Source organism: Lonchura striata, chromosome 7 (genome assembly GCF_046129695.1).
Source record: "Lonchura striata isolate bLonStr1 chromosome 7, bLonStr1.mat, whole genome shotgun sequence".
Lineage (NCBI taxonomy): Eukaryota > Metazoa > Chordata > Aves > Passeriformes > Estrildidae > Lonchura > Lonchura striata.
The window spans coordinates 16,203,981-16,218,711 of record NC_134609.1 but is presented as its reverse complement, the minus strand read 5'-3'; the positions used below and the strand labels follow the sequence as shown (position 1 = coordinate 16,218,711).

At 40.0% G+C, this 14,731-nt stretch overlaps 1 protein-coding gene across 2 annotated transcripts in view; it reads left to right on the top strand.

Annotated features, from left to right (window-relative positions):
• The first annotated feature begins 5,697 nt into the window (after positions 1–5,697).
• The window catches only part of HTR7 (5-hydroxytryptamine receptor 7), a 31,664-nt gene continuing 22,630 nt past the window's right edge, over positions 5,698–14,731 (top strand). For both annotated transcript variants that reach the window (XM_021539443.3, XM_077784633.1), the window contains exon 1: positions 5,698–6,347. In XM_021539443.3, coding sequence (XP_021395118.1) covers positions 5,821–6,347 — 527 coding nt within the window. In that variant the 5' untranslated portion in view covers positions 5,698–5,820. The remainder of the gene's footprint in view (positions 6,348–14,731) is intronic.

Here is a 14,731-nt window from a genome sequence, read left to right as displayed (position 1 = left end):
GCCGCTAAAGATAGCAGGTTTGCAATTCCTGTCCAAGTTCAGGTGGCCAGACCAGGGGGTCTTTCCCTTTTTCTGTCCTCAAGTTGAGCTAAATGCTCACCAGGGGACGTCTGTGGAGTATCTGGAGCCCTGAATTCTTAATAAGGTAAAAATGCTTCTAACCAAGGCCAAGGCTGCTGCCAAAGCGTGAACATCCCTCCTTATAGGGTCTGACCTTGATGCAGCTTGTGCAAGCTGTGTCCATGGGAATTGTGGGGACCTGGGATTCATTTCTACCAAAGACATCATGGTTAACAAAGTATGGCTGAGAAACAACAGTGCTTTCTCGGCGTGTTTCTGGACTTCCTGTGTGATGAGTTGCAAATACCTGGGATGATGGTAGCAGAGAAGCTACTTGTGGCTGCAGACACTGGACTAGGAGTTGAAGCAGCTTTGAGGGTCAGCAGAAAGCAGCTCCCACATCTGTATGGCAGGAAAAATCCACATCACTCTGAAAGGGGTAAAAACCCCCAGCTGGTAAGCTGTCATTGTTCATACCACATCTATGGCAACATTGTTTTCTTGACCATATTAGATCAAGATATTTCAGTAAAGAAGCTCTGTTTTAGTCCATCTACATCTGTAAGGTGTTTGCCTGTGACACCACATCAGCCAATACTGCTCCTCTGCCAGCCAACTGAACAAGCAGCACAGCCTGAATGGTATTGCCAAGGTCTTTCTTCAATGTGTGTGAAAACAGAACAGCTCAAGATATTATTCTAGGTTTTCAGTGTTTGATTTGAGTTGATTTGTCTTAATGAATGTAAAAAGCAATCCAGAATCCATTCAGTTATTTCTGAATGGCCCTACTGCAACAGTGTTCAGAAATACCAAAGATTAAGCAGCCTTTGTGTTTGGCAGTATACAAGCAAAAGAAACCCTTCTTTGAGGTTCTTAAAATGGAGGACATTTAAACAGATCTTCATGCAGAAGATCTACAGAACCCTATTTTCTGTAATGGTGTAAGAATCCAAGTACGAAGAACTTTTAGCACCAGGTATCACAAATTGTACTTAGAACAGTGCACAGTCTTATTTTCCATGTTATTATTTAGCTATTACTGCTTTTACATACGTCAGACCCAGTGATTTGGGGAGAATTTCCTTATGGTACTCACTGTTAAGCTGCAAGCTTCTAACATGCTTTGTTTCATTGTTGTCATTAAGTTCTCCTTGGTGAAAACTTATCTCCTCATTCCAAGTGTTTCTTTCTCAATACACTTAGACCTCAAGACTGTCCTTTCAGTAAATTTTAATGCAGAGACCATCACAATTCTTCTAATAGGTTTTCCATGGGCAGCCCCTGGTAGCAACTGTTAGGGTGTTTTTGCTTTAGTTCTGCATTTGGCACTTTTTGGGTGCTAAGATTTTATTTATTACTACCTACCTCAGCAACTATAAGATTTTATTTATTACTATCTACCTCAGTAGCATGAGTGTCACAGCCACTTTCATCATAACCTCATAATCTCCACTGTAAAGATAAGATGGAGTTTTCAGAGTTGGGAGCTCTCATTTTGAGTGATACAGAATTTTAAGCATAAATGTCATCTTAATTGTTCATTTTCTTTTCAGATGCCAGTTTGTCATTGTTAGGATTTGCTGGTTCCAGAAAAGGACAGACATAATTTCATATTTAAGTTGCACAGATGAAAGTATTTATTTTGACAATGGTAAGAAATGGCCAAATACGGGAATAGTTACCTCTCTGTTTTACTGCCACAGAGTGATGATGATTTATCTTCACAAAGACAAGAAAAGGCAGAAAAGTGCAGCTGCAACTATTTTCTAGAAATTAGACAAGTGTTATTTGCTAAACAGTACATGCTGGGAATAAAAATCAAGGTTTCAGTAATACCTCTAGAAAGCAAAGAAAAGGAAAAGAAAAGAAAAGAAAAGAAAAGAAAAGAAAAGAAAAGAAAAGAAAAGAAAAGAAAAGAAAAGAAAAGAAAAGAAAAGAAAAGAAAAGAAAAGAAAAGAAAAGAAAAGAAAAGAAAAGATATGACAGACAAATTAAAACAACAGCTTGAGGAGATAAGCTCTCTCAGGCAAGGAAGGACAAAAGAGGGGATGATAAAAAAGAACAAAAAAAAATTCTGATCTGTTTATTTATTGCATTGCATACTCATGTTACCTTCCTGCCATATGTACAATACTGGATGGTTTAAGAAGGGGAACATAGCAGTACCTCAGCTTTTCCAGCTAAGATGAGCAGAGCTATTGTTTTCTAGAGGCAGCTGCGTGAAGGAAGGTGTTACCATGCTGGGCTGTCAGCGTTTTCTCCTCTGGTGCTGAAGCTCTTGTACTGCATTCCTTGACCCATTTCAGTCAGGATCCTCCACGTTAGCACAGACCTGCTGTCTGTGCTAGCATCAGATCCTCCAGGGAGGGATGAAGGATCCAGGATTTAATGCAAGATTTTTCAACATAAACACTTTGACAGATACAGTCTGGCCCCACTAAATCAAAATGTGTTTGGGAAACTGTATTTCCTTGCCTAGCCCTAATGACCTGTCTTACCTTATCTCACTAACATGGCAGCAAAGAATTGATAGCAATACCCACTGCAATAGTATACACTTAGTATCAATAACAAATGCTGAAGATGTTATGTGATTAGCACTGTTTCTGGAGGAGGGGAAAAATTAAACAGAGGAATTAACTACTTTGGGAGAGGGAAAAATGAAAATAAAAGGTTCTCTTGCATTTTTTTCTTTTTATAATCTGAATATTTTCTACATAGCAATAATAAAATACCAAAGGTGAGATTTGCAAATAAAGTACACTATCAAATATTAACAAAATAGTTTAACTTTACTAAGTGCAGAAAAAAAACTTGGCACAGAATTGGAGGTATATGGAAATATTAAGAGGCTTTTATGCATAGAGAGCCTAAATTACTCATAAGACAGGATTCTACTAAGCTCAACCAGAAAAATGATTTGATTGTATTTTTTGAAGCCTAATGGAAGGTTAAAAAGCAATTTCTTGGGTAGAGAACAAATGTCAGCTTGTTATTCTTGACACCTAATTGGACATTTGTTTCACTTCTGTATTCTATCTGAAACAACATTATTAGAATTTTTAAATATGATCACTGAAAACAAAAGTGGGATGTACCCTTGGAAAGACGAAGTCCCACTTTCATGTGTTGTTATTTTAAGTGCCTAGACTGGATGTCATCTCATGGAATGATGGATTCTCTTTGCCTTTCTGGACACTTGGCCATGTGAAACCCTCTAAACCCTCACGGAAAGCACCTCACTGGATTCAGCCCAGCCTGGGAAACTGGAAGTTATTTTAGGTGTGTCCTAGTAAAAAGCTTTCAAGGAACATATTTTAGTAAGGTGTCAGCTGCTTTGTCTTGGCAGGGTTTTTCACATCTTCTCTGCAGTAGTACATAAATCCCTTTCTATAATGATACATAAATTGACTTAAATTGGTTTGTTTCTTCAAAGGTAAGATTACAACAGCAAATCAAAGAGTGGTAACATGGCCTTTGAGTAGGAAAGAAATCAGGTGATTAACTTGGAATGGACTGTAAGGGAATTTAAGATACAGAACAAAAGATACAATTCAGTCCTACTTTTGGGTTCGAGTGGGTAGGAGTCATCCGTACCCTACCAAATGATCCTGTGTATCATCCACTGAGAACATTTAGAGAATCACGTCCCAGAAGGGTATTGAAAAGCTGTGGAGAAGAATGACTGATTTAATGAACTGTGTTAACTCATTTGCAGGAAGCACCAGATTATAATTTGCTCTGCCTTAGTGACATTTTAAGCAACTGAAAAATTGCTTTTACTAGGAGTATTAAACTGTACAATTTTATCAGCCTTTGTGATAAGAATCTATTTTGAACAAAATTTACTAAGTTCCTAACTCCTTAGCTGTTCTTCAAATGCTATTTTTGAAAAAATATGTTCAACCAATAAGGAAACATTCTCTCTACAAGTTTTGCCTTAATGTTTTAATTTAGATATGTCCTTGCCTTTTCTAAAGGCCTTTTTCTTCCTAATATTTACTTAACTGAGGACAAAAGACTTCATTTATCACCTGGTGGGGTAACTCACCTGAGGCTCAAGGTTGATGAACACATTATGGGTGGTTAGCAGTTATTTTTATTTTGTGATTTCGTTGCTTTTGTCGTGATTTTTGTCGAGCAACTAACAAAGTGTAGGGAAACACTTGACTAAACAAGAAGATGCTTCCAACTTGGTAATGGTCAAAGACCTGCCCAACAAGATTTCATCCTTATCATTGCTTATTTTATTATTGTAGTCAAATCAAATGTGGGGGTGGTAGGGAAGGGCAGCAACTGAACTACCAAACCCTGCATTTCTGACTACAGGAGGCTCTGCCTGTGCTCAATCTGTGTTCTGTGAGTCAAGTATGGAAGCCTCAGTTGCTATGGATTTGTGTTTCACTAGTCTCTAGGATTGTCAGTTGAGGATTTTGTTTGGTTTTTTTTTCCCCAATAACTGGATACTTACTAGGTTTGTCTTCAAAGCATATTTTAAAGTCAGTATAATGTGCAACCGTCCTGCAGCCTTTCTTACTACTGAGCCACACAAACAGTTCTTCCCTGTCCTGTGCATACTTAAATGAAACTTTCTATGTTGTTGCAAGATCTCCCCTCATTTTAACCTCATGGTTATTGATACATCTGGGGCCAACGCTTTTTATTTCCTCTCCTTCTCTAGTTCCTCTGGCTTATGTCTCATGTTGAAAATGTGAGGGACACTCAGGAGCAGGTCTTTCTTCTTTTTTGTCCTTACTGTTTGGCATGCTACTATATCAAGGGATGTGATCTTCTGCTGGCATCCCATGGGTAACTCACAATTCAAACAGTTTTCACCCTACTGGGAGGAAAGAATGGGACTTAAAGAATTGAGAAAGCTAGTGAGTCACAGAAATTGGCTAAGAGTCCAGGGAGCCTACAGGAAAAGCAGGTAATTCAAGCAATAGGAGTTGTTCATTGAGCTTTACTGTACACATGGAACACTGAGTAAATTCAAAATCAGGGTATAAAAAATGAATAAAAGAGAAAATATAGGTGATAGTATTTACATCAACTTATTATGAAGAAGAATCTACAAGCTTGGGTACACAGAGAAGTGGGTACATACACAGGACGCGCCCCAGGGCTGTGCCGGAGCCGGCAAACCGAGAGGCTCCGGCCGCGGCACCTCCGCCTGCGGTCGCCTCTGCGCCAGCCGCGGCCACTCGCCCGCAGCTTCCCGGGTGAGACCTGCGTACATATACACACATATACATACATACACATATACATAGACACACGTTTACACACGTGCAGGGGGTTCCCAGAGCGCCCCTCGCTTGGGGCGGCCGCGCAGGAGAAGCCACAGGAGGAAGCGGCTGCCCGGACCGCGGGGAAGGGGCGCACCCCCACCTGCAGCTCAGAGGGCAGGAGGGAGAGGGGGGCGGAGCGGTTCCCATCCCGTCGCCTGTCGCCTCGGGAAAGCAGCCGCGGGTGGGAGCGGGCGATGGGCGCGGGTGGGAGGGAGCGGCCGCCACCCGCGCCCGCCCCTCCGCCCGCGGGCCGGGGGCGATAGCGCCGTGCCCGCCCCGCGGCCGCCCGGGATGCGCCGCGGGCGAGCCCGGCTGCCCCGGGGGAAGTTGAAGGCCGGGCCCCCGCGGGCCGCTCGGCCGGCTGCGAGGGGGCGGGCGGCGCCGGGCGCCCGAGGAGGAGCCCGAGCATCCCGGCGCCGGGGACAGCCGGAGAACGGGCGGCGAGGCTTCATGGGCTGCTCACGCCACCATGGTGCTCGCCCTCAACGGCAGCCACCTCTACGGTAACCTGCGGCCCCTGGCGCTGGAGGAGCCGCGGGCGCTGGGCGGCGGCAGGATGATCGCGGGCTCCTGGCCCCCGCGCAGCCTGGCCAAGCTCGGCCCGTCGCCCCCCCCGTCGGCGCTGCCCACGGCGAGCCCCCTCCCCGCCAACGACTCCCAGTGCGGGGAGCAGATCCTCAGCTACGGCAGCGCGGAGAAAGTTCTCATCGGCGCCGTGCTCTGCCTCATCACCCTGCTGACCATCGCCGGCAACTGCCTGGTGGTGATCTCCGTCTGCTTCGTGAAGAAGCTGCGGCAGCCCTCCAACTATCTCATCGTCTCGCTGGCCCTGGCCGATCTCTCGGTGGCCCTGGCCGTCATGCCCTTCGTCAGCGTCACCGACCTCATCGGCGGGGAGTGGATCTTCGGGCGCCTCTTCTGCAACGTCTTCATCGCCATGGACGTCATGTGCTGCACGGCCTCCATCCTGACCCTCTGTGTGATAAGTATCGACAGGTGAGAGAGCCCGGCGCCCCGAGCCCTGCCCTGCCGTGCCGCCGCTCCGGGCACCGGCCCGCCGCTGTCCGCAGCCCCGGCGCGGGGACCCGCACCGAGCGGTCCCTCCTGCCTCCTCCTCCGGGGCCCTTGGAAATGAGCCGTGCTCAGAGCAGGGAGCGAGGCCCGTGCCAGCCCGCAGCCGCTCTGTTCGAAGGAGCCCGCCGGAGCAGGGTGAGCTGCCGCCCGTATGCCAGCCCAGGTGCCTGGCCGTCCCTCTGGGTAACTTCCTTGCTGCCACTCGGGAGCCAGGGTGTCAAAGCAAAACCGGACCTAAACGGTCAACATTTACCATGGCTCTATGCAAGTAAATAGGGCATTTCCAGCTACTTTAAAATTTGGAACATATGTCTTTAAACTGCTTTATCCCACAGGTAGACTTGAGTTGATACTTTCCAAGTGACAGTGCAACCTCACTGGATTCAGTGGAGTTTTAACAGACTAGAGAAGGTGCAATAATTATAGCTTCCTAAGGTTTTATCTTTATTCTAGGACAATCCCAGAATAGCTCAATTTCATTGTCGACAAATTATGTTTTGTTTGAAAGAAAACAATTACTTTCAAACGTTTGTTTTTTAAAAATTTGCACCTGCTGTCTCAAAAACCAAGTTATGCTCATTGGCATTTAGCTGCTTCCAAAGGATGCAATCACTGGGGCAAAGGAAGGTGTTCACACACTGTAGAATGTGTGTACACCTTAGGTGTTCAGTTCTGATGTAAAAACCACACCAAAGAGCCCACATTTGCCTGTGTCAGCCCTCTACAAAGAAGACTGTCAGATTCCTTTTTTCCATGCAGGTTCTATTCTAAAGTAAGTTACAGCCTATCGCTTCCCTTTTCCACAGCCTAAATTCTATGCCAAGAATTTTAACAGCTAGAAAGTAATTTTTCATTAAAACTTCACACAATTGGCTGAAATTTAAGAATCTTGTAACTAGATTTTAGAAGTAATTTACCAACTCTGATAGTTAACAGCAGCCTTGACTGTTTACATCAGAAAGTTTTAAGAAAAGCTCTGTATTAGGTTTCTGCACAGCAACAATCTTTCAAAAGAGAGTCTTACAGTAAATGGAGGTTGTTTTGTATCAGGGATCATCACAGTTTGTACTAATTTCAGAACTTGAATTTCTGTGCGATCATCCTCTGTTCTAGTACTCTTTGTTTTGTGACTTCTATATTGGCCAGCAGTTAGCTGAATGCTGCAAAGCATATTGTAGCAATGAAATCCAATTTGACATTATCTAACGATCTGTGTTTTTGATGTTGTTTTTTTTTTTATTATTATTAATTGCAGTTACATTGACATTTGTTTATTCTTAATTTATCTAAGTTAATTTTTAAACTTAATTCCTATATTGCAAGAGAATATGAATAGGCTTATCTACCTTCCCAATGTTATTCTCTGCTTTTCTATTCTATTTGTAAGTTAGGTGATTTCATTTTTATGCTCTCTCCCCATAAAGTATGTCTATTCTTTGATTGTTCTTTTGTCCATCTCTGAGATCTCCATTTCAATTTCTACCAACCTTTTGAAAACAGGTTAACATAATTAAGCTTTCTTAAGGATGTGTGATGATTCACATTGTAGCACTGGGCTTTTGCTCTTTTCTATTTCTTAGTTTAACATTTGAGGTCACTGGTGTGTGCTGAACAGGGGCTTTGACTGAACTGCTCACATTGATGCCTGCATCTCTTGTTCTCTCAGTTCTCCTTCCACTCCCCTCTCCCCCTAAAATACTAACAAGAGCTATATCTCTGTATTGAGAAAGAATATAACCTCTTGTAAATGACTGATTTTCACCAGCTAGTGCTGATTTAAACTAGAATTATTCTCTTGTCTTTGTGTTCTCACTTCTTTCACTGAACGTTTATTGAGCACCATCTCTTCATAATTCATTATACTATTGTGTACTGCCTACTTGAAATTAAAATTCTGTGACTTATGATGCTTAACCTCTATCACCCAAATCCATTATATACTTGAGATATTTGGTATCATAAATAAAAGGAGACAAGCCAGCAATTCATTAACAAAATCTCTCTACTACTCGGAAATAAAGAATTAAAAAATCCCCATGATTCGTAATCCTATTTAAAAATAATTACTCTTATACTGCTATAATACTGCTAAGCCAGACAAATATTAGTTTTGGATATTAAGAAATCTTTGAATAGTGCATATCTAGAAAATATGCAAAGCAGGGAGGCAGTATGAAAATCAAATGTGAATGATGAAGTGTTGCCAGTCTTGCATTGGTGGTAGTAGTGCTGTCATATCTGCAGTTGTTCTTACACATATATAGTTAGGAAATCCTTGACTGATCACTGAGGAAAATTTATCTCTGAAAACACATCCCTCCAGTTTAAGTTTTGTTTGTATTACAGAAGCTGAAAATTACAATGCATACAGTGCATTAGAGGGTCAGACCATTTTCACAAGGCTTTGGTGAAACCACTTCTATGTTTTCTGTTATGTAGGAGGAGAAGATTACCAATGATACCTCCCTTACTACTCTGACTATCTCAGGGCAACTAATGCAAATACAGGACCAGGAAATTTCAATCAGAAATTCCAGAAGCAGAGAATGTGAATGAACTTCACTGTCCTTCAAGTTGGCCACTATCCTCAGAGGCATTTAGATGTACTTAAATCTTGAAGATCTTGAGGTTACATGGGGAGACATTTCTCTAGGAAGAAGGGTTAAGGCAGGACAAAGAAACAATTTTGAAATATAATTAGGAATTGCACTGTCACCTGTCTTTTTAGGGCACTGTAGGAAACTTTTGCTGTGATCCAGCAACATATCTCCTGAAGTAAAAGATGAGGCTGTCACAAGCAGTGTAGAGACAGCAAATAAATTTGCTATTTTAAAATTTGTTAAATCTATAGACTCTTCCTGAAGCAGATATGAGAATCAGGTAAATAGTTGAAATAATATTACTATTGAATTAATCTTAAAGAACCAAATTTATTACAAACTGTTAGGCCAGGTTTGTAAAGAGAAATAATACCTTTTCTTAAATAAATAATTTAGTTAGTAAAACAGAGCTCTGAGGAGCTATCAGGAAGGATAAAATGAGTAAATTGAAAAGGCTTTTTGATTTGTTTCCCTTGCACAAATATGTGCTATTCAGCTTATGCCACTGAGAGCAATGAAATGCCAGCAGCTGGCGAGCCTATTGCTCACAGAGAGATTTTGCTGCACAGCCCTTAGTGGTGGATGTTGTTTTTATCTGAATATATCAGCTTCAGGAAGAAGCATATTAGCATAGAGTATACAAATGGGCTGGTTTCATTCTGTTGGAAAACCTTGTATTTTTTTCCTAGTTAGACACACCAAGCACTTCTTGTATGTTTTAAGTTGCTTCTGTTCTAAGTTGTGCAAACTATAAGGGTGCAAAGGAGATGTTAGTGTGCTATCATGGGGATATCTAACTTTGGACAGGGTGCACAAGGAAGCAGCTAGGTTGGAAAGGTCGTTTTATTATCCACAGAAATCTAAATTTGTGGAGATTTGTTTCACAAAATAAAAACCTTTACAAATCTTTGTCGGGGGAGCTGAGATGAACATATATTTTAGATATCTCTTTTATTTAAGACCTCACTTTGGAGGAAGGCTATCTGCTTACAGGCAGGTGTCTCAGAACTAAAACAGATATGATGGAAAGACAAGAGTATTTATGCCTCTTTAATTTTTTTAAGGATTAAACAGGCAAGACAACTTAATACTCAGTCAGTGATCACTTTTGCTAGTCTCTCCATCCATGATATGATTATTAACTCTATAGAAAGGTAGGAGCTACAGAGACTTTTGCAGGATAATTGAACAGAATGAGTTCTTCATTAAGAATTTCTTATTAGTGTGTTGGGATATTTTTTCTTTTGCTCTTAAGGCTCCACTTTTCTGGTTCTGAATCAAACAGATTATATCACATCACAATCCCTTTGCATTCATTACATTTAAGAGTGAGAAAACATTATGAGTAAAATATGAGGGATGGATACAAACCACATCTTGGTGGGGAATGAAGAGAATTAATTGTGTTTGAACTGGTGGTGTTTTCATGCTGATTCATCATGCTATTCTGACCCAAGATAGCTACAGAAATGCTGTTTTGGAGAGTATCCACAAGATAACTGCATAAGTAGCAATTTTTAATTCAATTTAAAAATAGTTCTTTGGCTTAGAAAGTGATAAAGAAACATAACTACTCAACTACAGTTGAAGCATTATAACACTTTCCCTACACCCACACAAGTAATGAAACACTGTTTTGGGAACTTTTCCAGTCTGTATCTTGGCCAAAAATTCACGAGTATTCCAGGCTTCCATTAAATTGATGAGGATTTAGAATTTCTATGCAAATAAGTGACCCTTTTTGTTGATCCTGAGATTTTTATGTACAAAGATCAGCTCCCTCTCCCTGCCTGTGTTGCCATGCTCCAAGTATGAGTACTTATGCTTCTCCTTAGAATGTGTCAGTCCCAAAATTCACTGGCTTCTTGAGTCCTCATTCCATGTCTAGGAATTGCACAGACCTCAAATTTGCTCAGAGGAAGAATTTGGAACAAAACTTAAATAAATATTTGGCACTTTCAACAGAATCTAGATGTCTAAATTCTACCTACATCCCAAGCTGATAATATGACCTGAAAACTGTTAGCAGTTTGCTAAACCTAATGGTAGCTAGCAGTCCTGTGTAGATTCCTGTTTGGTATGAAGACTTTTTCTGCCTCAGTGCCATGGATGGAAAAGGCAGCAGTCTGTTCTGCCAACCCCGCTCAGATCATTCACAAAATCCATGTAGAATATATATGCAGAAATAGCTATGAAAAAAATCCTCTCTGTAATATATTTTGGATCTAGAATAAAGATAGCCACCAGTAGTGCCACTCTTGAGATTTTGTTTTATATATATATATATATATTTACACAGAAATAACTGAGAAATGAGGAAAAACCTAAAAGGAACTATAGGAACCTAAAAGGAACTATAGGAAAAGTGTGTGATGAAGTTATTGTAGTTAAGGTCTATATTGCAGAAGAAAGTTTTGAGATCAGTATGGCAGCTAATTGCTAACAACAGCCACCCTCACAAGAGCCATTTTTTTTCATTGTTTAGCCTGATAAATAACAGTACTCTTTTTGATCCTGTAATAACTTTTCTAGCTTATGAAAGACACAGAATTGATAAACTAAAGTGAAAAAGAACAGATTTGGTCTTACTCCTTTCTATGTAGTTTTTCTAATGCAGTCTGTTTAATAAATGTTCCTTAAGCTGATGTAATTTCTTTTTTTGCAGATAATTTATTACTGAACACTTATGCAATCTCCATCTCATTATTTATGTGTAAAAAAGGTACAATATAAATTTTTGGTCCAAAATTCAGAGATGAAGAAGTTCAATTGCAAGTGGGATGCATTAAGTAGTAATAAGGCAGTGCAATGTTTATCTGTCACTGAGAACCCACTCCAAAAGAGTAAAATAATCTGGGTTTGTTGCATTAACATGATCCCATTTCTTTAGGTACCTTTCTGTGACATCCTTGGGTATTGTTTCCTGTGTCACAGGCACAGGAAAGAGATGCAGTTACTTACAGAGTAAGCAGGGTTTAGCCACAAGTATTGTTTTATTATGTTTCCGCAGAGAAATTATGCTTCATGAACATACTGCCAGATGCATAATAAGCAGGTGAATTAACAAAAACAAAGATATTTTTTAAATCAGATCGACTATTTTGTGAAAACTTGATACAGGAAAAAGGTTTTAATGTCAAAACGAGTGGAAGTTTTGTCCTTTTGCAGAGGAAAAAGGCATTAGATCTGAAGTTTTCTGGGTGTGTCTTGTGTCTGCACATTAGAGGCTGACAAAGTTTGAGAAGCAAAAAGATGTTATAGAAAAAAAATCTCTAGGTTGGTTCTTGCTGTTCTGTACTGGATGCATTTAAGCAATGTTACTGCAAGGGAGTCCCAAAGTGTGGAGATCCAAGATACCCCAGAGGTGGCAGTGCAGAGGGGACTGCAATTGGCAATTTTTCAGGGTGCATGAATGGGACTGATAGTTCAGTGAGTAGCAGGAGATTTGAGATTAAGCCACATTTACCTGAATGCCTTTTCTTGAAACTGGATGGTGCATTTCCCCCCCCACATTTGAAACTATCTTCTGTTTGCTCCTACCAGGGTTTAAGATTGGATGAGTTTTCAGAAGTGATTTTGGGGTCTCTAATTCTTGGGGGTTCATCCAGACATTTCAAAGGAGCCTGATAAGTCAGAGGTAAGGGAACATTAATTCACATTTTTGCCAAGCAGGGCACTCTGGAGACATTCAAAAAGTGATTTCTTTCCTGTCAAGGTAACAAAAATAATTTCTATAAGTAAGGTTGGATTTGCTTCAAGATTCACAACAAAAATGCAATTCTAGAAACACTTTTCTTTGTTTTTGAAGGGAGCTTTCAAAAATACATAACTAAAAAAAATGCAAATGCGTATCATACTGGCATGATGTGTAGTGTACACTGATTACACTGGTATCATAATATATTTCCTCTTGAACTAGATGAGTATCATAGAATGAAACATCAGAGCTTTTGTAGTTTTGTACACTGAAACAAGATTGCTATACCAGTAGTAGCATGCTCACACAAAAGTCTAGAAGAACAGAAAATAATCAGGGAATATTTTCACTTTCCTGAATTAATTTTCTCTGAAAACAATTTCTAAAGCTCCCTGAAAATTATATAATATATCTTATTCCTTTTAAAGAAACACAGTATTATATTTGGTATTGTTGTTGAGTTTGAAATATTTAATTGGAAATATTTGTGGCAAATTTTAAAACTTTCTTCATCTGCAGTTGGTAAATATGGCACTCTCTGTCAGCTACAAACACCTCTTTTTTTTCTTTCTCTCAATATATAACAGACAGATCTGGTCCTTCCTCTGTGGACCAGAAAGTCTGAAGAAAGCTGGCCATTGTAGGTCTTGTATGAAAATAAAGAGCTTGAGAAATAATTGAGTCTGCTGAGGTGCAGCTGTCAGAAGAAAGACTGGGAAGCAAAATCACAAGTTCTGGTGTCTGCATGCCCAAATCACAAGTAGCATGAAACAGTGCTCACTGCAGTTCTGTTCTAATGGTCACTGCTGTCTGTAAGGTGAGGATAATTTCTTTCACCTGGAAAGCTTACAAGTTTCAGTTTTTCTTGTACTGAATAGCCAACTATATCTAAAAGATTGAATAGTGTATATATATATATATATATATATATATATATATATATATATATTCCTATATATACTGAAAAGAGGCAAAAAACAGCTGATTTTTTTAAAACAATCTCTTACTGCAAATTTTATTTTTCAAACATCCCAGGATTAAATATGTCATAGTGAAAATTTGTTTTTATTCTGTTTGAATAGAGCAAAATTAGAGAGTGAGCATCGTTGATTTTATTTTTGTACCTTGCTGTTTTTTCAAGGCTTTGTATAGAAATCTAGATTATCTGATACATCTGTGTGGTTCTGGACATATTATAATGTATGCAAATCTGGTGGTGATTCACTTCTAACAATAAACATGGCTTTTGGGTAGTGCACAGACAAGAATGAATTCTCTAATAGTGCAGAACAGAGATGTGCATGGAAATCAGTACTGAGCATATTCTGTCTATCGAATGGGAGCTAGCACAAGACACCACTGAAAGGGGTTTATTTCAGCACTGATAGCTATTTCACTGCTAATTGTCATAATTGTTTAAAAAACAAACCAAAACACAAAGCCAAGAGGCATATTACAAAAGTAGCTTTTTTAAGTTAAGGAAAACTGGGGTGAGATCTATTCTTAGAGGTACATTGTGTCTTGAAGAGAAAATTGGCAGCAGACTTTTTTCCTGAGCTATACCAAGGAAAAGGGTGGGATTTTGGTACAGTTAAACACCTAAACCCAAGTTTTTTAGCTTGTAGAAATTTAACGTATAATCACAAGGAAAGTTTGTAATCTGACAAAAACCAGTTTTTTGTACAGTTCTTATGTCTCTTAAGGAGATTGTGGGAAGTAGAAGCAGACTCATATGAAAAGTAACATTTTTCTCACATTGGAAATTATTTGTCCTGCAAGGTGTGGCAGGTTGAGGGGCAAGCAGCAGCTTGCCACGTATTAATAGTGGTGGAAAAGCTGGTCAGGGACCAAGGGAGAATGGACAGAGTTTATTGTATCTCAGACATTCACCAAACTGGGTAAAATCAGAACTTGCAGCAAAGACTTGTCTGCAAAAACACTATTTTTGAGGCAGACTTATGTACAAAACTTTTACTTTTGATTTTTTGGTTGAAAACTCTCCAGTCTTT